Source organism: Protopterus annectens, chromosome 2.part1 (assembly GCF_019279795.1).
Source record: "Protopterus annectens isolate FY-2018-M chromosome 2.part1, PAN1.0, whole genome shotgun sequence".
NCBI classification, from domain to species: Eukaryota; Metazoa; Chordata; order Ceratodontiformes; family Protopteridae; genus Protopterus; species Protopterus annectens.
In genome coordinates this window covers 352,801,783-352,829,055 of record NC_056729.1, presented here as the reverse complement: position 1 = coordinate 352,829,055, position 27,273 = coordinate 352,801,783, and the positions used below count along the sequence as shown (strand labels likewise).

The 27,273-nt window shown below is 38.8% G+C and overlaps 1 protein-coding gene across 1 annotated transcript in view; it reads right to left on the bottom strand.

The window, feature by feature from the left end:
- Window positions 1-1,275: 1,275 nt before the first annotated feature.
- The window catches only part of FAM184B (family with sequence similarity 184 member B), a 908,731-nt gene continuing 882,733 nt past the window's right edge, over window positions 1,276-27,273 (bottom strand). Inside the window, exon 19 of the mRNA XM_044063450.1 lies at window positions 1,276-3,521. Coding sequence (XP_043919385.1) covers window positions 3,431-3,521 — 91 coding nt within the window. The 3' untranslated portion in view covers window positions 1,276-3,430. The remainder of the gene's footprint in view (window positions 3,522-27,273) is intronic.

Sequence of the window (27,273 nt, the reverse complement as noted above, 5' to 3'; positions counted from 1 at the left end):
CATTATAATTTAGAAATAACATAGGTTTAATTGCCATGTCTATAAACTATAACTCTAGTCCTGTAGTAATGCATGGTAAAATCACTTTTATGTTATAAAGTTACCTTGTATGCACGTTTGAAACATTTCGGGTACTAGGTTCATAACTGTTTGATGTGTAAATTTACAATGACTGCATATACAGCACTTGTTCTTTGAATCCAGGAAATTTAAAAAGTCAAATGTATTTATCAGATACAGGCAGTACATGGTACACAGCAACAGAACAGTGGTTGGCTTCCAAAGCACTCACACAATGTAGCAACTCATATTATGAATTAAACAGATGAAATCTAATTAATTACCAGTAAGTACATGATATATAGGTATGTTTAATTTATTTATTTTACATTTGTTGACTGGGTTTTTCCAGCTGGGACAGAGCCCTTTTTCAGTGGAGACATGGGGAGAAAAGCTCCACAGTAATTACATACAATATGGTTGAATAAGTATTAAGTTAATAAAACAAGAAAAAAGTACATGGAATAAGTAAAGCAGATTAAGCATGCGTGGCAATTTGAGTCAACATTATAGCATACGTAGGTACAATGCAGAGTACAGAAATACAAATGGTTATAATTGTAAGCAATACAACATTGTTAAGAGTGTAGTTACAAATAAATAAGAATTTGTAAGCTTAATATTTAACTGATAACAAGTCATATACCAAAAACAGCAAATACTGGCATAGTATGTAAAGATAAAAGGTAAAATAGCGAAAAGAATTTTAAAAAGAGCATAGCGGCAAAGAGGAAGGAAAAGATAATTAGGAAATGTTGAGATAATGATGGTAAAAAAAAGGGAGAGATAGAATAGCTAAGAGAGGTGAGTCAATCGGGTGGGGGATAGCACTGAGATAGCTTATTTTTGCTTAAGTGATTGTTTACTGCCTTTCTGAATAGGGATTTGGATCTAAGGAGAAGAATGTCTAGTGGTAATTTATTCCATTTACTTTCTTTCTGAATAGGGATTTGGATCTAAGGAGAAGAATGTCTAGTGGTAATTTATTCCAGTTCACAGCAGGCAGATAGCAATAAAGTTTTTTTTCCTAAGTTAATCATGGGTTTGTAAATGGACAGATATTGTTCAGGACTCCAGAGTGTTCTTGCAGAGATGTAGTGGGAGATTATAGAGGTGATGGTAGGGCAAAAAGTGGGCTGGTAAAGAATAGAATTAATTATTTGGAGCTGAGGAAGGAGGAGGTTATGGGGAAATTGTAACCAGTTTAGTTTTTGAACAGCTGGTATTTTTTGATGCAGATATATTTTGAGGTGGAAATCAGGGAGACAAATTCCTTCATCATGGCCATGAGCACCCTTGTTAGATATTGATGGGAGACAGCTACAAGTGGCTGTGCAAGTTTTCCAGTACTGGAAAACATGGCCATAAAGCAGCAAGCATGGCACTTACCACTGGTGGTCATAGGCTCATTGTCTGTGTCCACAGTATACATCCCCTTGGGATGTGGAGTCAAAGTATAAAAGAACACATGTGTCCCTAGCATACATGAGGATGAGATCTCCCCTTCTAGCCTTTACTATCTTGTGGGAATAAGTAGGTGTAAATGAGCAGATGGTGAGGCCTGATTACCTAAGGTTTCTGAGAGGAGGGAAGAAGACATTTTTTTGGAATATTTCCTTAGTAGATCAATCAGACCCATGATTGTCACCATGAAAGCAGATGTAAATTGTAGCACACTGTCTTCCCTTTTTCTGAGATGTCCTCTCTGTCATCAGACTAAAAGGTAAGAGAATCCTCTGAAGCTTGTAGCTTATACTACAGTGTATGAAGAATGGTATGATAGCGTGGGACAAAGTGTTTTCAGTCTGAGTGCCAGCCAAGCCTATAATTCTTTTCCCTGCTTCAGTTTAGATACAGTGAAAGAAAAAGGACCTCTATATTTGGCATTTTAGTAGTAAATCTTTTAATCTTGAGCAAGATGCTATCAAGTTTTGCTCCACCTGTATAATTACAACCATGACTCCGAGAGTGACTTGTCATAGGTGAGAAAAATTGTAGGCAGATACTAAGCTCAGGCATAGTGTCAGAAAAACAGACAAGCAGCCTATAGGATTACCTTATGGCATCAAATTAATCTCTGTGATCTCTGGAGTCTGGAACAAAAGTAAAAACATGTTGGTTATAAGTTTCCACCTCAAAATATATCTGCATCAAAATATCAGAATTAAACATCTTGAATCAATTTGTATTTCATTAAGATGTCATTTTTATACTACATTCAAAACTGTCAGAAGACATCACATTTCAAATGAGATTCAAACCTGTACTCATAGACAGGCTATATATAGGGCCGGGTTTGCACATAGGTCAATTAGGTGGCCACCTAGGGTGCCATGCTTGTTGGGGGGGGGGGCTGCTTCCCTATTATTTATTTATTTATTTATTTTTAGAGCAATGTTTCTTGGGTCTGAAAAAGAAATAAATAAAGTGCCGCTGCTGCAAGAAAATGTGCCAGTGGCACAGCTGGTGCTCCCGGGGGGGGGGGGGCGGCAGTGCTCCAGTTGACTTAACATTTAAATGACATCATGTTAAGTTTAAACATTGTAAGGTCACAGCAGTAGAGACCTCTCAATGTTCAAATATAAGTGAGAAACCACCTGAAAGATTTTTTTTTCTTTTTACAACAGATACGAATCACTAATGCCTGGCTTTACTGACTGACTGTCATAAATAACTGCAGGGAAAAAATGAACAATAAGACAAATTGTGAGAAAAAGTTAGAAAAACATTAATCTGGATAGTGTGAGTAGGCCAGGATGGCCTGGATAGGCAGTGTGCGTGTGTGTGTGTGTGTGTGTGTGTGTGTGTGTGTGTGTGTGTGTGTGGGGGGGGCATAGATGCTTTTTGCCTAAGGCACTAGTTCACCTCAAGCCGGCCCTGGCTATGTATTGTCTTATCCAAATAAAGTGAAGTACTGACATTGCTGTTCTTTCTCAAGAAGCAAACTAGAATACGGCTTTATTTCCAATGTGCATCTTTTTTTTTTTAAATAAGACTGTGAAGTGTTTTGTTTTTCAGTGGCAAATAAAACCATGGAGATAAACTCTTGAGTGCCTGTTACCAAATCTATTGTCCTAATAGGTAAACCTTCCTGGAATTAATTTTACAATTTATCAAAATATTTTGCACCATCTGATTTTTTTTTATTTCACCAAAACAATGTGACAGATGCAGCAAGAGATATATCTTTTCATTTGTGATGTCACTTGGATGTGAAGCTAGTCCATATTCACACTGAGAAGTATATGCTGTGATCTCTTAATGAGGGCAAACAAACACAAATATCACCTTTACAGAAGGCACTATAAAAGTAAAATTCTGTTAGGTTCATTTCTTCTTTTCCTCTGATCTGCTGAATGCCTGTTAATCTCTAGAATGAGAAGTATCTGGTAAACCATTCCTGACATTGATTCTCTTGCTCAGGACTTCCTTTGTAATTAGTTTTTTCTTTGCCTGAAGATCTGCAGGTAGAAAACAGTTATAAAAGTGTTAGTAGTTATGGAAGTGTTTGTTAGTTTTACATGTATTTTTCTATAAAATAATAATAAAGACTGTTAAAACTGGAGTATGCTACTTGAATAAATCCATATCTAGATTATGGATATATCAAAAATGTATACATGGTGTAATGTGTTAGGAATTTTTTTTATTTGTCGGCATTCTTGGCACATCATCAGCAGTTTATCTATACCCTTAGCATGTCAAAGTACTACAATGTATCTTAACCCTTACATATTTGTGCTACTGTCTAAAAAATAAAGTAGATGCTGATACCACATAACATCATAGTCAACCTAGAATAACCTCCTAAACTCAAACTTATACTTAGTGAAAAAATAAAAGAAAATTAAAAAAAAGAGAGACAAATTGCATTATCATTCACAGCAATGTAAATAAATACATAAAAATAAATAAAACTACACACACTGTGTACATACAATTCACACACACAACTCCCAAAACAGCACTGACCACCTAAACCAGCTCCCTGAAAATTAAGTTTATTATTATTAAAAAGGAAAAAGTTAAAACAAAATAATAAAAGAACCCTACCAACCACATTTTTCATTCACTGTAAGGGGGGAAGGTAACTTCACACATTTCACAAACAAAATGCAGCCCCAAGAAAACACTGCCCAGCTAAACTAGCCCCTACATGTGAAATTGTTTTATACTAGAATGAAAAATTAAAAGAAACAATAAAAATGAAAAAAAAAAATACAACACAGCTAAACTAATGGATCCAATTCTAATCATGCAAAGTTAAAAAAACAAGGTATAAAACTAGAAAATGCTGTCAGAACCCTTAATACACTATTATAAATGCATCTAAGAGTGGTCACTGTGTAAATAAAATACTATTAATTTTCCTCATGAGACACTAAATACCTTCACAAACTTTTCAAAGCTTTATTCTTTAGAAACTTAACATAGGCCATTAAAGTGAAAGGTAAATACTACTACAACATAAAAAAAAAGAGCTAAATGGCATACACGGGTGTATGGTTTGTGTGGCTTGTTGGCTGTTGGTGAAGCACCCACCAAGAGGAGAAAACGCTGAGAGAAGAAAGGAGCCACTTTTGAGATTTTAAGTATTTTTCCTCTGTTTATTTGCTGTTTTTCTGCATAGCCGCCTATTTTGAGCATTTTCTGGCTTGTTAAACTTGATTTCTGCATTAGTAACTGTATTTAGAGCACAACCTAGAACTGTTTACTGAATTTCCTGTTTGCACTTATTTTTAAAATCGTTTTTTTCTCAAAACTTGCATTTTATCTGTCTTTGGCCTAGCACTCTTGTGTGGGGACATTTACTGCACTGTTATAACTTGTTGATACTTGTGAACCTCTGCTATCTCTGAAAAAACAAAAAAAAAATCTTGCTTTTTTCCCACTTTTCTAAGATTTAAAAAAGTTCAGTTACAGGCTTGCTGTTCTTGAACTGTTTGTAAGTTTCTGTGAGGCCATTTTTTGCTTGGGCTAAAGGGAAGTCTCTCTGTTGATCAGTGGCAGTGAAAAGCATTGAGCAGCCTGCCTGCCCCTGTTGGAGTGGTTACTGACTTGAAACTGTAGTTTTATTGGCCATTTTGGGTCAATTCCAAAACTCCTTCATCTTCCTCTCTTAAAACCTGGTTGCCTCATGGTTTTGGCATCTTTTCAGGCTTGTTGGCTGTTGGTGAAGCACCCACCAAGAGGAGAAAATGCTGAGAGAAGAAAGGAGCCACTTTTGAGATTTTAAGTATTTTCCTCTGTTTATTTGCTAAGTTTTCTGCATAGCTGCCTATTTTGAGCATTTTCTGGCTTGTTAAACTTGATTTCTGCATTAGTAACTGTATTTAGAGCACAACCTAAAGCTGTTTATTGAATTTCCTGTTTGCACTTATTTTTAAAATCGTTTTTTTCTCAAAACTTGCATTTTATCTGTCTTTGGCCTAGCACTCTTGTGTGGGGTCATTTACTGCACTGTTATAACTTGCTGATACTTGTGAACCTCTGCTAGCTCTGAAAAAAACAAAAAAAATCTTGCTTTTTTTCCCACTTTTCTGAGATTTAAAAAAGTTCAGTTACAGGCTTGCTGTTCTTGAACCGTTTGTAAGTTTCTATGAGGCCATTTTTTGCTTGGGCTAAAGGGAAGTCTCTCTGTTGATCAGTGGCAGTGAAAATCATTGAGCAGCCTGCCTGCCCCTGTGGGAGTGGTTACTGACTTGAAACTGTAGTTTTATTGGCCATTTTGGGTCAATTCCAAAACTCCTTCATCTTCCTCTCTTAAAACCTGGTTGCCTCGTGGTTTGGGCATCTTTTCAGGCTTGTTGGCTGTTGGTGAAGCACCCACCAAGAGGAGAAAACGCTGAGAGAAGAAAGGAGCCACTTTTGAGATTTTAAGCATTTTTCCTCTGTTTATTTGCTAAGTTTTTCTGCATAGGCGCCTATTTTGAGCATTTTCTGGCTTGTTAAACTTGATTTCTGCATTAGTAACTGTATTTAGAGCACAACCTAGAGCTGTTTACTGAATTTCCTGTTTGTACTTATTTTTAAAATCGTTTTTTTCTCAAAACTTGCATTTTATCTGTCTTTGGCCTAGCACTCTTGTGTGGGGTCATTTACTGAACTGTTATAACTTGTTGATACTTGTGAACCTCTGCTATCTCTGAAAAAAACAAAAAACCAAAAAAATCTTGCTTTTTTCCCACTTTTCTGAGATTTAAAAAAGTTCAGTTACAGGCTTGCTGTTCTTGAACTGTTTGTTTCTGTGAGACCATTTTTTGCTTGGGCTAAAGGGAAGTCTCTCTGTTGATCGGTGGCAGTGAAAAACATTGAGCAGCCTGCCTGCCCCTGTGGGAGTGGTTACTGACTTGAAACTGTAGTTTTATTGGCCATTTTGGGTCAATTCCAAAACTCCTTCATCTTCCTCTCTTAAAACCTGGTTGCCTCGTGGTTTTGGCATCTTTTCAGGCTTGTTGGCTGTTGGTGAAGCACCCACCAAGAGTAGAAAACGCTGAGAGAAGAAAGGAGCAACTTTTGAGATTTTAAGTATTTTTCCTCTGTTTATTTGCTAAGTTTTTCTGCATAGCCGCCTATTTTGAGCATTTTCTGGCTTGTTAAACTTGATTTCTGCATTAGTAACTGTATTTAGAGCACAACCTAGAGCTGTTTACTGAATTTCCTGTTTGCACTTATTTTTAAAATCATTTTTTTCTCAAAACTTGCATTTTATCTGTCTTTGGCCTAGCACTCTTATGTGGGGTCATTTACTGCACTGTTATAACTTGTTGATACTTGTGAACCTCTGCTATCTCTGAACAAAAAAACAAAAAAATCTTGCTTTTTTCCCCACTTTTCTGAGATTTAAAAAAGTTCAGTTACAGGCTTGCTGTTCTTGAACTGTTTGTAAGTGTCTGTGAGGCCATTTTTTGCTTGGGCTAAAGGGAAGTCTCTCTGTTGATCAGTGGCAGTGAAAAACATTGAGCAGCCTGCCTGCCCATGTGGGAGTGGTTACTGACTTGAAACTGTAGTTTTATTGGCCATTTTGGGTCAATTCCAAAACTCCTTTATCTTCCTCTCTTAAAACCCTCTTTTGTGCGGTTTTGCTCATTTTTGAGCATAGCACAACAGCGGGCAGCGCCGCCTAATTGGGTTTAAACTATTCCTGGCTCCACAAAGTCTGCTCTTCACTTTTTCCCTTAGAACTGCTCTATCTCTCAATTTAAACACCATATTCTCATTCCAAGGCCCTTCACTGGTCCAATTAAGTAATCCTACAAGTTAGCACTATTAAACCATAAGCACTACTTACTCTTATACTCTCTACGATTACCCTGTCCTCTATTGGTCCATCTTAAATTCAGTTTCCCTATATTACTCTAGCATGTCCAAAGGTTAGTCAGTGGTTTCCTCTCCAGTCCAGCTGGTAAATCTGGGAATTTTGAGGCAATGTTACAACTGTCTCATGTACACGGACAACCCTCTCCTCCTCCAAACAGGTTCAAATATATGTGAGAGATGCAACTATTTAGCCAAACTGGTGGCTGTGCTCTCTCATCTCAAAATGGTGTAACCAGTCAGGAGGAAAAGGTAACCTCACACAACACAATTCCAGTATCACATAGTCCCATCACATCAGCGAACCAAACACATAAATGCACAAAAACATACTCGGAGGCTCTAAATAAAAATCTACCTAAGCAACAGAGACCTCCAAAGCAGACATCCAAGCAAACGCTACTTCAAAACAAAACATGCACAACACATAATCCACAAAGTCAGTGTGCCAAGCAGCCACAGCCCTTAAGGCTGAATAACACACCTGATACTCTTGTAATAGGTGACTCTATTGTCAGACACACTGACATCCCGCTCACCAGGCTGAATAAAGAGAAGGTCACGGTGAGCTGCCTGTCGGGTGCTAGGATCTGCCACATAACGCAAGCACTCAGGTCACTCCAAAGCAAATACAAATATGACTCAGTCATTGTACATGCTGGTGTGAATGACCTGAGACGTACCTCCCTGGACTACATTTAAAGAGACATAGAGGAGCTCTCTGATCAGGTAGCCCAGGCTGGTATGACCCTGACCTTGAGCAGCATCTTACCCTCACCTAGAATGATGCCACAGTACAAAGACAAAATGATCGATTTTAACAATTGGCTAAAATTTTGGTGTCATTCAAAGGGGATCCAGTGTCTGTCAGCCTGGGATGACATGCTCGACAAGCCACGTTGCTTCATTAGGGACGGCTTGCACCTGTCACCACTGGGCTTTCAGATATTGGCAAAGGCTCTTGCCACCCCCATAGTGCCTTTTTAAGGCAAGGCTCAAAAGTCAAACCCACCCCCATAGACAGCACAAGGAACAAGAAACTAAGGGTAATGCTGCTAAACGCCAGAAGTCTTAACCTCAAGATGCACGCACTCGAAGCTCTCCTCAGTATGGAGAACATCGATATCTGTGCAGTGACAGAAACCTGGTTCAAGGCTCCAGAGAGCACCCCAGCACTACCAGGCTATACCTCATATCATGCTTTTCGGCCCCAAAACCCGGACTGAACCACAAAAGGAGGGGGAGTTTCCATATTTATCAAGGATATCCACACCTCCAGGTTAGTGACATTGCACGAAGTATCGGAGACCATCCATGTGCAACTAACAGTGGGCAAGACTGCTTTTTAGTTTATATCATCCTACAGACCACCCTCTCAAAGTCAGGAGTCCCACTCGGCTTTCCTGAAAACATTGGAGAACATGAAGATCTCTCCGAACACCATTATATTGGGCGACTTCAACTACCCAAACATTGACTGGGAGCACTACTCAAGCCCCAGCACCTTAGCCCAAAGGTTCCTGGAAATTATAAACTCAAATGCTATGGAACAACTAGTCACCACTTCCACAAGAGGGGACAACATACTAGACCTGATCATTACCAACATGGGGACTCTATGCTCCACACCAGAAGTATATCCCTCATTGGTAAGATCAGACCATAAATTAATTTCGCTGGATGTCCACATCCCGACCCCACCCCCAGCCCAGAAAACCACAGTGAAAAACTTCTCAAAAGCAAACTTCTCACTTCTCAAAACCGAAGTGGAATCCATCAAGGCCCCAGGGCAAGTGGAAACTACAGCCCAAACTGCAGAATCCTATATAAATACATTCTATGGACATCTCCAGGAATGCATGGATCATGCTATCCCAAACAAAACCAAGACCCAATCATCCAAAGGCAGGCGTCCAGTCTGGTGGACCCCTGCCATAAATAAACTGTACAACAGAAGGAGGAAGCTACTACATGATAGAGCAAAATCCCTAATAGGGAAGGCATCTCTGATCAGTACTAGCAAAAAATTACAATCCCTCATAAAATCCTCCAAGGCCAGCTTCGAGAGAAAAATTGCACAGGACACCAAAGACAATCATAAGGCTTTTTTCAGTTATGTTAGAAGCCTGGGATGCAACTCCCAGACTTGTTCTGAGTTGATTCTAAACGACAAAAAATACACTGAACCCACAGACATTGCCAATATCCTGGCAGACAGGTTCAGTGCAAACTTCTCCACCCCCTCCCCCCCAAAAGAGAAAGTATCTATCCCAGTAGAGGGCTGCCTCCCAAACATCTCTGATGCTCAGGTGAAGGCTGCCCTCTCCAAAGCAAAAAACACTGCTTCCATGGGACCAGATGGCGTCCCAGGTTGCATCCTACATGAACTCCAAGAGGAACTAATCCCTCAAATAAAACTGCTATACAATCTCAGCCTCACTACAGGATATGTGCCCACAGAATGGCGTACAGCAACAGTGGTCCCACTCCACAAAGGTGGAGCCTCTACGGACCCTGGAAACTATCGCCCCATAAGCCTGACTAGCTTAGTCTGCAAGGCTATGGAGAGGATCATCATGGAGCTCATAAACAAAGACATTGGGGATCTACAGACACTAGATCCTACCCAGTTCGGCTTTGTCAAGGGCAGATCCTGCCTTTTGAACCTGGTTGACTTCTTCGAAACAGTCACCAAAGCCATAGATGAAGGGAAGGTAGTCCACACAGCCTATCTGGACCTTGCAAAGGCATGTGACACAATACCCCACTCGGGCATCATAGATAAGCTATCCAGCTTAAATATAAACCCCTATGTCACAAGATGGGTCGCAAACTGGCTCAAAGACAGAACCCACAGAGTGAGAGTTGCTGGAGCCATGTCCGACTCGAAACTGGTCACAAGTGGCGTCCCACAGGGTTCTGTCCTGGGACCACTCTTGCTTGGTATATACTTTTCCGAGGTACAGGCAAATGTGGGAGGACTATGGCTCACCATGTTCGCAGATGACTGCAAACTGGGCGCCATAATCAACTCTCCAGCTGACACAAACATCCTTCAAAAAGGTCTTACAGAGACAGATAACTGGTGCCAGTGCCATGGTTTAAAGCTAAATGCCAAAAAATGTATAGTCATACCCTTTGGCAAAAACAATGTGCCCACAAATTACCACATAGGCGGAAACCCATTAAGTACAGAGAAAGTTATTAGGGACCTGGGGACCCAAGTTGATAGCAATCTCTCCTTTGAAAACCACATTGCCAAAGTGGTTGGAAAGACCTTCTACATAGCCCACCTCATCACGAAGGGTTTCACATCTAGATCAGGAGAGGTAATCGTGCCCCTTTATTCATCCCTCATCAGGCCCATCATAGAATACAATCCCCCTTTTGGGATGCACCTTACCCGACACCTGCAGCAATTAGAAAGACCCCAAAAGTATCTCACCAAGAGGATCAAGGGTTTCAAACAGATGCCATATGCTGCTCGGTTAAAAAAACTCCAGCTCACCTGAAGCAATTAGAAAGACCCCAAAAGTATCTCACCAAGAGGATCAAGGGTCTCAAACAGATGCCATATGCTGCTCGGTTAAAAAAACTCCAGCTCTACTCAGTTTCATACCGCCTACTTCAAGGCAATCTATGCTTGACATACAAAGCTATGTCAAATCCAGAATTAATGGACATGCTCCACCTCAGTAAATCTAAATCCCTTAGAGCCACACGCTCGAGGGACTTGAACCTCAGCACAGAAATAAATAGAACTTGCTGGAGGGACAGGTTCATAACCCAGAGGCTCCCTTCGCTCTGGAATAGAATTCCAGTTCATGTGAGGCAGAGCACCTCACTGAATCTCTTCAAGAAGAATCTCGATAGGTGGATGGGGGATCGTAGGTTTGTCCCAGAGATTACTCCCGTGTCACTATTAGACAGAGGCACAGTAAACTAAACCTTAAAAAGGGGCACAGTATACTCAAATCAAGGGGTGGCATAAGCCATACAGAATCGGGCTAGGCTTATAATTGCCCCAGGGCAGATAGCCTAGTATGAACCTATGAACCTATGGTACATGAAATATTATGTACTACAAACTTAGGAAACTTAGTTTGGACAAGTGGTGAAAGCCACTCCACACAAAACTCATTCCCTAATATAAAATATAAATAATAATATAATATAGAAGGTATTTTATATATCGCACAGCAGACCTTCACATATTCCATATACACATAATGCACTGTATGTCACAGGTAATAGCTTTTATATTTCTCCACCATTCCAGTAAAGTCCATGCTTTTCCATTACAAAGCAGGGAAAAGACTAAGTTCCGTCTTTGCCTTGGATTGCTATCTGGGTATTAATCTGCATGGCGTGACATCTGTGCATATACTGGATGTTATTCAAGTAGATTTAATAGTCTTCTCCGGTCATAGCTTTAAACATCAGGGACAAAACCAAAAAATAATAGATAAAAAAGGCCCTAAATCATGGACAATTTTAAATATTATTTTAATTCAATTAATACAACTACAGGCTTTGCATCATCATGCATTTGTTGAACAATAAGAAGTAGGTTGGCAGACTAGAATCCTCAGTGATTTATGAAAAAATCAAATGTTGTATGAGGGATGGGGCAAAAAATATGAGGCAAAATCAGGGACATTCTTTAATATATGGGACAACTGAAAGGTATAACTCTAGGTTTTCTGGGGTCTTCAAACTCTTGGTATTTCTCCCACCTTCTGTCATCCCTAGGTGCTCCTATGAAGCATGTAGAAAACACAAAAGCTGTTGTAGTGCTACAAACTATATAGCTGTGCCTTTCCTTCCTCAGGTTAAAAGAGGTCAGTGTACATTTTGTAGACCAGATATACCAACTGGATAATGCCTACTTACGCATGAGAATGAGGGAGAAAACCTCTATGCAGTATAATCACATAACATGTAAACATTTATATACTTTAATTATATCACTTGTCCATTAGGCTTTTATTACAGTTTCAGATATTTATATTTACGTGTCATTAATCATAAGTCATTTTTTTTATTAAGTCATTGGTTTACCAAGTAAATATTAGTGTACAATTCAATTTGTAGTTTGCGAGATCATCTTACTTTGTCACAATGAAATAATATTTTGAATAACTAGAACATTCTACATATTTCCAAATAAGCATAGTTAATATGCAGACTGATGTACAGAGCAAAATTAATGTGTATTTCTACACATAGGTTCCATACTAATAGAATATGTGAGATGTGAGTGGGCAGAAAATCTCAATGGAAGGGAATAGTTATAGGTTCTTTCAAGAAATATTTTGAAAATTTGGAGTCTGCTTGTTCACTTTGGTGATTTCAGCATGGTAATATTAACTTGATGTTACTACCTTTCAAGATGCTAAGGTCTTTTAGTTATAATAGAAAATTACCTTATTCAATTGTGCCATTATAAAAAAAAAAGTCTCACTCAGTAGTAAATTTTAAATCAAAGCTTGCATCATTAGTGTGGTCTGGTCTGAGAGACATGCACCCCCCCGAATAAATCTGAAGTGATATTGTGCCATTTGTCAGTACTGAGAAACACATTTGCTGCTATGGGGATGCTCTCTTAGAAATCAGAACCCCAACAGAGGAGTCATAACTACATTTCTGACTAGGGATTTCATTTCTCCCTCCACTCAAAAATTAACATTATCCATTTAACCATCATTTGTTTGGCTTCCCCTAAACACATTGCTATAGAGTTGTTTTAGATTAGGGTCCTATCACATGCTACTTTCACTGAAATATAACATACAAAGTCAAGTAATGTCAGAGAAAACCCCTTGGTTGTTTCATACCCTTATATATATTAACATCTTATTCCACTAGTTGAAACTTTAAAATCAGAGATAAAAGCTATCAAGGCTGTATTCTGGGAGTACAGATTTGATAACACTTCTGCATATTCAAAAGCAACCAAATGTCTCAGTAGAAGGGTTATAAATTACTTTATTGCTTCAGTGGATTAGACCAATATGAATATTATATGAAAATAGCCTCATTTCCTAAAAATGGATCATCATAACCTTGCTAAGACCTTTGTCAAAGCACTGAGAAATTAGGCAGAATTTTATATGTAAAAAATAAGCACATTTGCTTCCCTATCACAAGTGTAAGAACCAAAACTGAGTGTCTTACATTGCCCTTTAAACCAGTCTTGATGACTGGATGGGGTGCTCATAAACTTTTGCTGGGGATATGCTGAGAAAGGCTACTTAATGGGGAATAGTTAGTCTCTTACAGTATTGGGTGATGTAGCTGAGCATTTCAGTGTTCTGCTTTAGCCATAAGCTTAGTAAAAACCTATAAGCTTATAACTGATCTAGTCTGTTCAGCATTTTTTTTCAACTAGATGGAAACTCTTTTATCAGCTTTAAACATTAAGTCTTGGAGACAACTTATTTCTTCCTTGAAAAAAATAAGACTGAATTATTCCCTTAACATTTATTTATTTATTGGGTTGTCAACATTTCATCATAATATTTGAGTAACATAATTTCTAAGTCAATTCTGGAACAGCTCAGAAAATCTATTATTTTTTCTTAATGACTGGTAATTGTGGAATTATTCAAAGATTTGGTAGTTCTTCTAGTAATTATTTATGCTTCTTTGGTAAATATGATACACTCATCATTATCTTCTGTGCATAATTCCTTGTAATCTGTTTTTCAGTTTGATATACTTCTGTAGATTAAATAATATTCTTTACAATCTCAGTGGCGTTTTGTTAGAGGACGTAAATATGCTTGGGAATGGTTTCTAATCTTTTTCTATCTAAACTTCTTTATCATAGACACATTTTGGAAGCTGTCACTTATATGCACTGCTGTTAGCAGTTTATTTTTTATTTGAGCATCTCAGCTTTGAACATCTGTAAATGCTATTGATCCATAGACAGTTGGTCTCCTCTCCTGTAAGGTCACAGGTCATATACCATTCTGACTGAAATCTACTTGCAGGAAAACTAGCCTGTTTAAATTCTAGCATTTAAGTATCAGAGCAATATTTGCTAGTTTCTTAAGGCAGTTCAAAACTCTTCTGTTCATTTCTCCATTATCAAGTTGCATCTTGCTCTGACAGCTCTCTCAGAGACATAGTTATCTCAGTCATATTAGGAAAAAAAATTGCAAGATACTGCATCATTCTTTGAAACATATGTAATGCCAGTTTTCTTCTGGCCTTGATAGTCACTCGACTGCTTGAGTTTTTTTTAGCTCCAGTTTTAGCCCCCCGATATCAAAATATGACCATTGTACTAAGGACGAGTCACTGAATTTACATTTGCTCTTATTTAACTTGAAATTATGTTGCTTTAATCTGTTTATGAGCTATAGCAGTCTCCTGTCATTCTGTTCTTGTGCTTGATTCCTCACTAAAAGATCATGTCTTACAGTTACAACAACTTGCAAGCTTTCAATTACCAGCACAATGATCCTATCAAATACCTCTGGTGCTGAAGAAATGAAAAAAAGGGGATCTAATTAATCTGGACATTCTCAAAAGCATTCTGAATATACATAATTTCAAGTTTACTTCACTTAGATTTAACTGTAAATTACCATGTTTTCCATCTAGTACTCAAAATAACAGCACAATATATTCATGAAATCACTTCTTCCAGTTTAAGCAGATGGTAATGGTTTCTTTTAACTGCTTTATTCAGACTTTGGAGATCAATACAGATATGAATTTTGTATTTTCCCACAGGAATCATGCTATTCATCTCTTCTGTTAGTTGTCATTGATCCTTATTAACACCTAGGTCTCGGCTTTCCATTCTTTTTGGCTCCTGTCCAACTTTATTTATTTGAGCTCCTGGCAGTTTTCTAGGAGCACGTATCATTGGCACTGCTTCAGGCTTTATGTGTGTGTGTGTGATCTTCTCCTGGCAAACCTCCTGAGCCTGTAAATCAATCAGAAATGATCTCATCATTGAGCAGGCTGTCAAATGAGTCAATACAAAGAGTGATCTTTTTAGAGTGAATCGAAAAACATCTGTAAACAAAGACAAAAAATAATACTTTTTGCTGGGGAGAAGCCTCCCTGCACCCCCACTTTTTGCTGGGGAGAAGCCTCCCTGCACCGCCAAACCCCTACACATTAAATATGCCAACTCTAACATCACACAATAGCAGGGTAAGGGCAACTTCCCAGAGCCTGCTGTACTGCAATCTTTCATGCGAAACAGCTGTAAGAGTGTTCGCTCTTACAGACTGCAACCAGATCAACATAGCCAGATAGATCTCATTGCAGTGGCCCTGCAGAGTTTCTGAAGTGTATTTGGCTCTTTGTGAAAGTTCACGTACACTGTGTATTCTCCTTAACATTCCTGTGTATTCTCCTTAACATTCCTGTGTATTCTCCTTAACATTCCTATGTATTCACCTTAACATTCCTTTCTTCCTACAAGCTAAATGGCTCAGAATATTAGAATTCACTTCTTTAACTGCAACCATTTGAAAAGGAATATTGTATTTTTCTCCAACCAATAAACAGCTCTTTCCGTGTTTCTCTTTAAAAGCCTGGTACTTCTTGTGAACATGCTTGTTTTTCCTTTTACACATATTTGCTTTATGCCGTTTTGTGTTACAGTAAATTTCCATATTGCTCTCTTTTCAGAGTCGTTACTGTTACAACACACCCTGACCTTATTTTTCTGTTTGACTCGTATTCTATTTTGCAAACATCCCTTTCCTCAGATAATCATTTTAACCATGCAGTAATAATTAAAGTTATACTGCACATAACCACATATTTTCAAATGGTAAGGTCTTTTTCCCTAAAAACCTGACCTTTGTTTCACCATGTTTTAGACCATGGATTACTCTTGGCTTTCATGCAACCTGCAGATTTCAGTATTTATCTTTTTTGTCAGGTCGGTAAGATGAGCAGCTATAGTAATGTCTGTGGGACCTTGTAAAAAACAAATGTCTGTTAAGTGGCAAATTCTTTCTTGAGTCCCAATAATTCCAGATTTTCTTACTGCTCCTATCTTCAGCCTTCATCAAGTAAATATCTTCATCACTTTCTCCCTACTGATGCCTATGAATCTAGCACACTGAACTTTTTTGGGATGGCTAGTTAATACATATTGCAGTAATGAATTTCTACATCCAGAGCTTCTAGCTTGTAACCAAGTTTGCTTGCAGAAGAATTCTTAGGGTTTGTAGTTGAGCAATATTTCCATTGTGAGCTGTAGTTCTAAATGAGCAAACTCTTTTTTAAACACCTTTATTGAATTATCATTTGTACTGCGGTGGTTGAACAGTATTTCCATTGTGAGCTGTAGTTCTAAATGAGCAAACTCTTTTTTAAACACCTTTATTGAATTATCATTTGTACTGCGGTGGTGGTGCTGCGGTAGCGTTGTCACCTCACAGTAAGACGTTGCCCTGTTCGATTCTCAGCTAGAGCATCTTCGTTGAAGGTTGTGCATCAGGGCCGGCAACTCGGCATGTAAAAATCTACTGCCAATCATTAGCGGACAGGAGTTCCGCTGTGGTGACCCCTAACTGGGAAAAGCCGAAAGACACAACAATTGAATTATCATTTGTGACATAAAGTAATCACACCATATTAACAAGCTCATATTTACAAACATTATACATCACATATATTTGTATATATATCCTGTAATCATTAAATTACATATATTATACAATTTATGCCTTCTCTTAAACTTCATTCATCCTCTAAAACAGTTTTCTGTGTGTAATATATGTTTCCATTTCTTTCTATGTAATTTTCTCCTATCCTTTTCCAAACATCCACATCCTGTACTCTTATCTCTGTTGCAATATTCACTATTTCAAGTATAGTTGGTTTAGATTTTGATTTCCATTTTCAAATAATTGCTTTTTTGGCAGCTACCAGAATTAAATTTAACAGGGCCTTACCATATCTAGGTAATTCAGATCCTGTATCCCAGCTAAAAAAATAATTTCCTTAGTTGCACTTATTTTCTCCGCTAGTATTCCTGACAGAGTACTCTGTAAGGAAATTTTAAAGTCTGACAACTCATTGCATTCCAAAAGCATATGTTCCCAGTTACCTCTTTCGACCTCATCACACCACCAACATTTGCCATCTGCCTGAGGAAAACTTCTTTGGAATCTGCTTGAAGTATAACAGTATCTAAGCAAACACTTCCAGGCAAAAATCCTAAATCTTCTACACTTTGTTGCATATTTGAGAGCCATACATATGTCCTCCAATTGTTTCTTTATGAATTGCATATTTAATCTCTCTTCCCAATATTTTCTGACCTCTTCTGACTGATTCCTATAGTTATCATGCAATATTTAGTAGCCATAGGAGTAGGAATGTGGGCTTAATGATCCCAAGCCTGTGATGGCAGCAATCATGGCCCTCATGGGGTGTGTATTACAACATATGTACATATCAAGGGAGTGCACAGAATGCTCCTTGATTATGTGGTGCCATTATCATCCACCAGGACAGCATACGTACATATCAAGGGACTGCACCGAATGCTCCCTGATTATGTGGTGCCCTTATCATCCACCAGGACAGCATACATACATACCAAGGGAGTGCACCGAATGCTCCCTGATTATGTGGTGCCCTTATCATCCACCAGGACAGCATACGTACATATCAAGGGAGTGCACCAAATGCTACCTGATTATGTGGTGCTCTTATCATCCACCAGGACAGCATACGTACATATATGTACATATCAAGGCAGTGCACCGAATGCTCCCTGATTATGTGGTGCCCTTATCATCCACCAGGACAGCATACGTACATATCAAGGGAGTGCACCAAATGCTCCCTGATTATGTGGTGCTCTTATCATCCACCAGGACAGCATATGTACATATCAAGGGAGTGCACCGAATGCTCCCTGATTATATGGTGCCCTTATCATCCACCAGGACAGCATATGTACATATATGTACATATCAAGGGAGTGCACCAAATGCTCCCTGATTATGTGGTGCCCTTATCATCCACCAGGACAGCATACATACATATCAGGAGAGTTCACCGAATGCTCCCTGATTATGTGGTGCCCTTATCATCCACCAGGACAGCATACATACATATCAGGAGAGTTCACCGAATGCTCCCTGATTATGTGGTGCCCTTATCATCCACCAGGACCGGGGTTAGGGTAAACATAAAAACATCCCTTTTGGCTGCCATGTGATGGCTGTACAATGAACTACTCTTGTCCTGGTAAACAGGAATGGGAAGTGGTGGTAGATCAGTGGTTGAGAGGTATGGAAGCCAGAAAAAGGACAGAGAAAAAAATTCATCATCATTGAATATTTAACAAACCATACTTAAGACAGAGCTAGCAGCTACTAGCCCAGAGCTGCTGTCTACATGTTTCCCTCTTCCCAAAGAAAAGCAAGCCATGCATCTTTGTCTGTTAGGCAGGTTAGTTAAGTCTGCTGCAGTAAAAACAGCTAAATTACCTTAGGTGAATTGCTTGATATAGTCAAAGTAGTCTGCTCTAGAAGATTATCATTTTGCTTGTACATCAAAAATCTAGTTCAGGATCACTGCAGAGGTTATGGCAATGCTGTTGTGACCGAAACTTATTCTTAGCACCTTAACGATGTAGCATTTAAACAAGCAATAATGCACAACAGTGTAGGAGTTAGAGGGAACTGATGGACAGCCCAGGGATGCTGTGCCTCCCTCCCCTGGAAGATACATCTTTCCCTATAATATCCACCCTACAGGGCATTATTGTACTGGTTTTCTGTTAAGTTGTTTTATTATTAATGCATATTTTTTAATATATTTTTGATGTTAAATAGCACTTCAGCCAGATGTCAAGTATCTGAAATCTGGCATTAAGGTACCTTACAGAATTGTTTGTCTGTGTAACCTTTTCACCCTTTGGCTTAGATGCAATTTGGGATATTTTGTAGGCACCTCAATGTTTAGGGCCATCAGGCTTATTTTAAGCTTGGTGGTTCTTACAGCCAATCAAACAATCCATTTATACTGCATTGATGAGATCACTAAAAGGCCAAAACATGCCTGTCTACAATTATTGGCGCTGTTTATTGGAGTGAATGTACCCTAAAGACTTGAATAGTTAAAAGTAAAAAGTCACAGGCATTCAGAAGCCATGTAGCTGAAGCCATGTATGTTCTGAAGGGGTCATTTGTATATATCCCATGGGACTCCACTACAGGTGGGTTAAGATATTACACAGTGAAGATCCTAACTTGGTTGTGTCTTTCTTGCATTTTTTGCAGTTTTTACTGAACTATTTGTCTGTATGGCCTTCTACTCCTGTGTGTGTGTGTGTGTGTGTGTGTGTGTGTGTGTGTGTGTGTGTGTGTGTGTGTGTGTGTGTGTGTGTGTGTGTGTGTGTGTGTGTATCTTGTTTAGTAGCAGTGTTACAGGAAGCTTTTTGTTAAGGTAAGGTGTAGTATTAAGGATGGAGATAGGGACAGCATTGAAATTAGGGTTAACACCCATTACTAAGGTAGTGCAGGGAGCAGAGCATCCAATGGGAAATTATCACCTTGGTCAGAAAATGACTACAAAAAGATCAAGAAAGTGTGCATTTAAACATAATGTAAATACACCTAATAATGCTATTGTATCCATTCCTTTATTGGTGCTTAGTACTTATTACTACCCCACATCCTCACCTATCACCACAGTCATGTTTCTGCTCCTTTATGTGTTACCTTTTCATGCAAATTGCAATGACCTTGCTCTGTGTTATAAGTAGAGAATAGGCTTGGGCATGGGAAACACTCCTAAAAATTACTCTACAACAAAATGTGATTTAAAGTATTTATTATTTTTGTTTTTTAAGGTTTGGTATTTTGCAGCCTATGCTCAAGTTCTACCACCTACATTCAGTAATAGCCTGTGTTACACAAAATAATTTGATTAAAAGCATTTGGCATGGAGTACAAGTGCTTCCTTTGCACTAACTTGACAAGATTCTTCTGCATGTATACTTGGTGGACAGCTTACTAAACTTGCAGAGGTGTATGCTTATGTCTCATCATATTTTGTTTACAGTCATGGCAGTGGGTAGCAGAAACACACTCCCATTATGTATGCCTGTAGTTTGTATGCATGTCACAGGTGGTCTTTGTGGACGTGTGTGGCTATGTGGATTCTGTTCTTTAGCTGCAGTGACTTACTGTGTATCTGGCAGTTGATGTACAGATTACATAGTGCATGTACTACACAGCTAGTACAGTGGCACAGGTATATAATGACATGGCAGAGGTACATGCCTGTACATCATTTTACTTTCTGTATTAGTACACATGGCAGGGGACAATCTTGCTGCATGTTTTGCATGCACATATACAACATTGTATACTGTATAAAGGTCCACTGGACATTATTGAAAGGCCATAGCATAGTTACAATAAGGTTATACTGGTGCTTTCACTGTAACATACTCTTCACCACCCTTATATGCACTCATGTCTCCATTATTGTGTATATGTTGTGCACTGTGGTACAAGCCTGGAACATCTGTGATACCTTCTGTCCTGCACATTGCAGCACAAACCCTGAGTCATCTGACAGAAATTGCTCCTTAATTTAGTTTCCTACAGCTGTTTTGTAATCAGCTAGCACCAAAGTCTTGTTAGTGAGAAGTCCTTTCAGCATATGTCCAGTATGATGTCCAACATAGCTAAAACAACTCTGTGCCCATAAAAGAGCAATTTATTAATACCCCAATGACCAGTTTTGTTTTGAGCCACAGTGCTGGTCTCATCATTGTCTGGCTGGAATAGAGCTCTACCCCTCACTGGATGTCTTCTATCTTCTGTTGTTAGGATATACAGCAACTGCATTTCTCAACCATTTTGTTCTTTTTGTAAATAGGTAGATTGTGCAGTAAACTTAGAGAATTTTATGCCGTTTCGTGCAGACAGAAAAGATACACTGTGTGGAAAGGCCAGAGGAGGTGGAGTCTGCATCTGTGTTAACAAAAGATGCTGCAGCAATTGTGAAATCATGCTGTCACACTACTGTGAGAACTTAAGAGTTCCTGTCCACTAAATGTAGACCATTTTACTTGCCCAGGGAGCTGAATGGGGTCAGTGTAGCAGTGGTTTATATCCCACCTAGTGCTAATACCACTGAGGCTCTAAATAAACTATGCAATCACATGGATGAGTCGCAGAGCAAATATCCTGACTTTGTACACTCCCACACTAACATCAGTATGTGGACGTTCCTATAAAGGGTGATAATATCCTGGACAAGATATATGTATACTTAAAGAAAGCTTATAAAGCAGTGCAACTTACATAAATGGGAAACTCTGACCATTATACCATCTTGCTATTGCCAGCTTACAAACCTGCACTGGTTAGAGAGAAACCCACAAAGAAACAAATCAGGGTATGGCTGGAGGAGGCTATGGAGGCTCTCCAAGACTGCTTTGAAAGAACCAACTGGGATATGTTCAAGGAGACAGTCATAGTGAATCAGCATCTGAACATTGATGAATACACTGAGGTAGTGATGGCATCCATTTCAAACTATGTTGATGGGGTAACTAATACCAAGAGTATCACTATTAAAGCTAATCAGAAGCCATGGCCTACCCCTAAGGTATATGAGCTTCTGAAGGAGAAAAACACAGCTTATAGGACTTAGGACAAAGCAGTCCTAAGTGTAGCAAGAGGTCATTTGAGGAGGGGTATAAAGGAGGCTAAGAGGGAGTATGGCAGAATGGTACAGAGCTAGTTTGAAGACATGAAGAATGCAAGCAGACTATGGCAAGGCATACAGGAGATCACTGACTACATAATCAGGTCAGCACACTGTGACAACAGCATTGAATTCCTGGAAAGTTTGAACATCTTCTTTGGTAGATTTGAGGAAAGAAACAACAGGTCACCACTAAAGCTACCCACTGATGAGAAAGATGTAGTACTCAGCACAGAAGAAGTAAGAACAGAGCTAAGGAGAGTGAACCCCAGGAAGGCTGCTGGCACAGACGACATACTGGGCAAGGTGGTAAAAGGCTGTACTGATCAACTAAGCACAGTGCTCAAGGAAATATTTAATACTTCTTTTGCCATGGCAAAAGTATCCTCATGCTGTAAGGAAACTTACATCATCCCACTACCTAAGAAAACCACAACCTCCAGTCCTAAATACTAAAGACCAGTCGTTTTGACATCCACTGTTAAGAAATGTTTTGAGCGGCTGATCAAAAATCATCTTTCATCATGCCTGCTTCCTGATTTTGACGCTCTGTAGTTTGCGTACAGAGCTAACCAATCCATGGCTGATGCCATATCAGTAGCACTACACATCTCCCTTAAGCATTTAGAATGCAAAGACAACTATGTGAGGATTCTGTTCATAGACCTCAGCTCTGCATTTAATACGGTGGTACCAATGCAGCTGATAAAAAAGCTGGCACATTTAGGAATCAGTAAACATCTCTGTAACTGGATCCTGAACTTCCTGATTGAGAGACCACAGAGGGTGTATTCAGGGAAGAACACATCAAAGTGCATCACGATTAATACCAGAATTCCACAGGGATGTGTTCTTAGCCCTCTGTTATTCACCATCCTGACCCACGACTGCTATGCTAAGCACAAGTCCAACCATATCATCAAGTTTGCTGATGACACCACAGTCATGGGGCTCATCACAAAGGAGGATGAAAGGGAATACAGAGAGGAGGTGGCATCTCTGATCAGTTTGTGTGAGGGGAGTAACCTTGACCTGAATGTAAGCAAGACCAAAGAGATTATCATCGACTTCAGGAAAAGGAGAACAAATCACCCAGTGCTCAGGATCAATGGTGAGAGCATGGAGAGGGTTAAGAGTACAAAATTCCTGGGTGTACACATATTAGAATATCTCTTGTGGTCGAGAAACACCAGTCACCTGGTCAAGAAAGCACAACTCCTCCACTTTTTAAGAAGGCTGAAAAAAGCTAAGCTTCTCCTCATATCCTCTCCACCTTCTATAGAGGTACAACAGAGAGCATCCTCACCTGCAACTTCACAGTGCGATTTAGAAGCTGCACAGTTACAGAAAGAAAGGCACTACAAAGAGTAGTGAGGCTTTCAGAGAAGGTAACAGGTTCCAGTCTTCCATCGATACAATATCTTTATTCCGCAAGAAGCATCCGAAAGGCCACCAAAATAATATAGGACAACACACATCCTGTGCATAGACTGTTTAAGCATCTGACATTGGGCAGGAGATACTGCAGTATCCACTGCAGGACTACAAGTTTCAGTAACAGTTTCTGCCCTACAGTGATTAGACTTCTGAACTCAGGCACTAGTCTCAGGGGTCTGGGCACATAATAAGTCAATTTTTATTTATTTGTGCAATATATACTTACATATAATCTAAGTAAGTGCAATATTTATTTATTATATCCATATTCAGTATTATTTAACTCACTCAAGTGTAATATTAGACAAATAACTAGGATTTCAATCTGTAGTGTATTTTGTATTACTTTAAATAGGGTAATTAATTTAACTCAGGGGAGGGTATTATTATATATTATCTGTACATTATTTCATATACTGATAACATTTCAAAGTTTAACATACCATTGTCTATTGTGTAATCAGTTTACAATTAATTTTGGCTTGAGTGATAACTCAGACTGCTCTAACTTATGTTTTTTAACACCTTTATTGAATTATCACTTGTGACATAGGTACATTTACATTTATACAAAAGCAATCAAACTGTATTAACAAATTAACATTAACAAACATTATATTTCACATATATTGCTATATATCATATAACCTAAGTAGCATTACATAAATTATTCAATTTCTGTCCCCTTTTTTTAAACAAGAAACATTCTTATCATCTTTACTAAACCATCACTTATGACATAAGCAATCATACATTTACATAAATTAAAACAAAAACTGATACGATCCTAGTTGCAAGCATTTTGCATCACAAACCATACTGACACACTCCCATTTGCAAACATTATACATCACTTATAATCTACGTAATCATTTTCAGCCAAACATTACATAGCTCATTTAAGCCTGCCTTCCTTTAAACCTCATTCCTCCCCTGTATGTATTGTCACAATTTCCATTTTTCCTATATAGTTTGCTTCTAGCCTTTTCTAAAGATCTCAATATCAGTTGTTTTATCTCTGTTGCTATATTCACAACTTGTAATATAGTTAGTTTAAATTTTGATTCCATTTCTTAGTATTTGCTTTTCTGGAAGCCACCATAATTAGGCACACAGCAATGCCTTACCATATCTAGGCAATTCTGATTTTGTATCATAGCTCAGAACAATCATCTCCCTCATCACACCAATCTGCCCAACCAGCATCTCTGACAGTGCATCCCGCAGGGAATCCTTAAAGTACGCCAACCCACCACACTCCCAGAAATATGTTCCCAAGTACCTTTTTCTTCCCCATCACACCTCCAACATTTGCTGTCTACCTGAAAAAAAATCATCTGGAGTCTACTTGGGGTATAAAAATATCTATGTAAACATTTCCAAGCAAAAATCCTAAATCGTCTAGATTTTGTTGCATATTTGGGAGACATACATATATTCTGCCATTGTTTCTTTGTGAATTGTTTAGCCAATCTCTCTTCCCAATCCTTTCTGACCTCCTCTTATTCAGACTGCTCTAACTTACCTGCCAAAGGATCATATTTAACAGCATCAAAGGCACTTGCAGAATAAATGTAAATTAAACCAGCAAATCACAATTAATACCCTGACAATCTAGCTACATAAGTACAGATTACAAATAATATTGATCTATTTTTTGCTGTTGGTAGTGAGGCTTAAAAAATTAATTTCCTTTGTAATTCAAGTGTCACTTCCTCACTGGTCAGGTTGGACCATAAAACTATCTCCTTTGAAATAAAAATAGAATCTGAGACACCAGGTAACCCTGGAATTTTTAGGAATTATTCCAAATCAAATGTCTGACTTTTAAGTGATACACTAGCAAAAAGTCAAGTTCCTCCCAGACCAAGAGATCACTGCTTATGTGGAATCATTCACAAAAACCCATTACAGTCATGTATACTGCTGCATAGATGCAGTGGTAACAACCCAAAATAAGCACAGGGCAAACTCAAAAAAACTAAGCCACACTGGTGGAATTCCAGCATCAACAGGTTGTATGCCAAAAGGAAGAAAATCATGGCCATCAACCAAAGACAATGAGATCCTGCCTCCTGGTTACAATATACTTAGGGCAGATAGAGTAAAGAAAAGAGGAGGTGGAATAGCCGTCTTATATAATAGCACACTTAACATCATAACTAACCCTATACAACCACCCCAGGTCTCTAACGCTGAAATACTAGCTCTAAAAATTCTACTAAATAATCATAAGGGCATTAACCTAATTGTCACCTATATTCACCCTGGGAACAATGTAGAAACACTAGAGGTCATTCTACACTGGATAGCCAACAACTACCCTCAAGAAACCATTGTCCTGGGCGATGTTAATATTGACTGGAACCAATGCACAGCACAGTCCAACCCCATCCCTTTTAACCTACATGGATTCTCTCAGATAATATCATCTACCACACGTACAGGTAACAATAACCAAAAAGAGAGTATACTAGACTGGATACTCACCAACAGTCATCCCCAGAACTATATGTCTGGAACTCTCCCTAATGATCTTAGTGATCACCTGCTCACATACATCATGAAAGACAAAATTAATTGTACAAGCTTACCTATTTATAGGTCTATCAGATCCAAGAAAACTTTGACCCAACTAAATTTCAACTTGAACTCAAATCATGTAACTGGACAAAACTAAAGTTCCTTCCCTTGATGAGGCAGTGTCATCATTTAACAATTCATTCCTTACTATACTTGACTCGCATGCCCCTAAACGCTCAATAAGAATTAAAACTCAACTAGCACCCTGGCTAACAACAGACACCAAAACCAAAATAACAACTAGAGACAAAGCGTGGGATAAATGGTGCACTACCAAACTACCCCTAGATTGTATCAAATTCCAACAACTTAGAAATGAGACTAAAAAAGCCATCATACTAGATAAGAAAAATTACTTCTACAATCTGCAACATAAACATCAGAATAACCCTCAAAAGTACTGGGCAGGCATAAATAAACTTCTCCAACCAGGCAAATCCACTACTCTGACCCCAGGAACATTATCTGACAAGAGCCAAGAAGATCTAGCCAATTCATTCAATACTTTCTTCACAGAAACCATCCAGTCATTAGCTAACCAACTTTCTCCTCCCCACACTTCTATAAACACTATACTCGACTCACCACTCTCTTTTAACTTCCAGCCAGTGTCCACATCCTTTATCAGATCCCTTTTGAAAAAACTGAAGCCAACCACCCTTTCAGCCGATCTTCTGCCGGCTGAATACCTGCAAATTGCTGCAGATGTCGTAGCCTACCCTATCTCAATACTAATCAACAGAACCATAACCAAGGCCTCAATCCCTCAATTTGGAAAATATCCTATGTTATTCCACTCCACAAAGGAGGTTCATCCACAGAACTATCCAACTATAGACCTATAGCCATACTATCACCACTTGCCAAAATTATGGAAAAGTGCATGCACAACCAACTAATGCTCTATCTAACCCAAAATAAACTACTCACAGACTCTCAACATGGATTCAGACCCCATCATAGTACAACCACTGCCCTCCTCTCTTTTACTGAAAACATTAATCTTAACCAGAATAATAAAAAATATCCTCCGCTCTCTTCCTGGACCTATCGAAAGCCTTCGATATGGTAAACCATCAGTTACTTCTATATACTTTAAAAACCCTGTATCTAGATACTCCAGCCCTTGACTGGTTTCAAGCTTACCTCACTGGG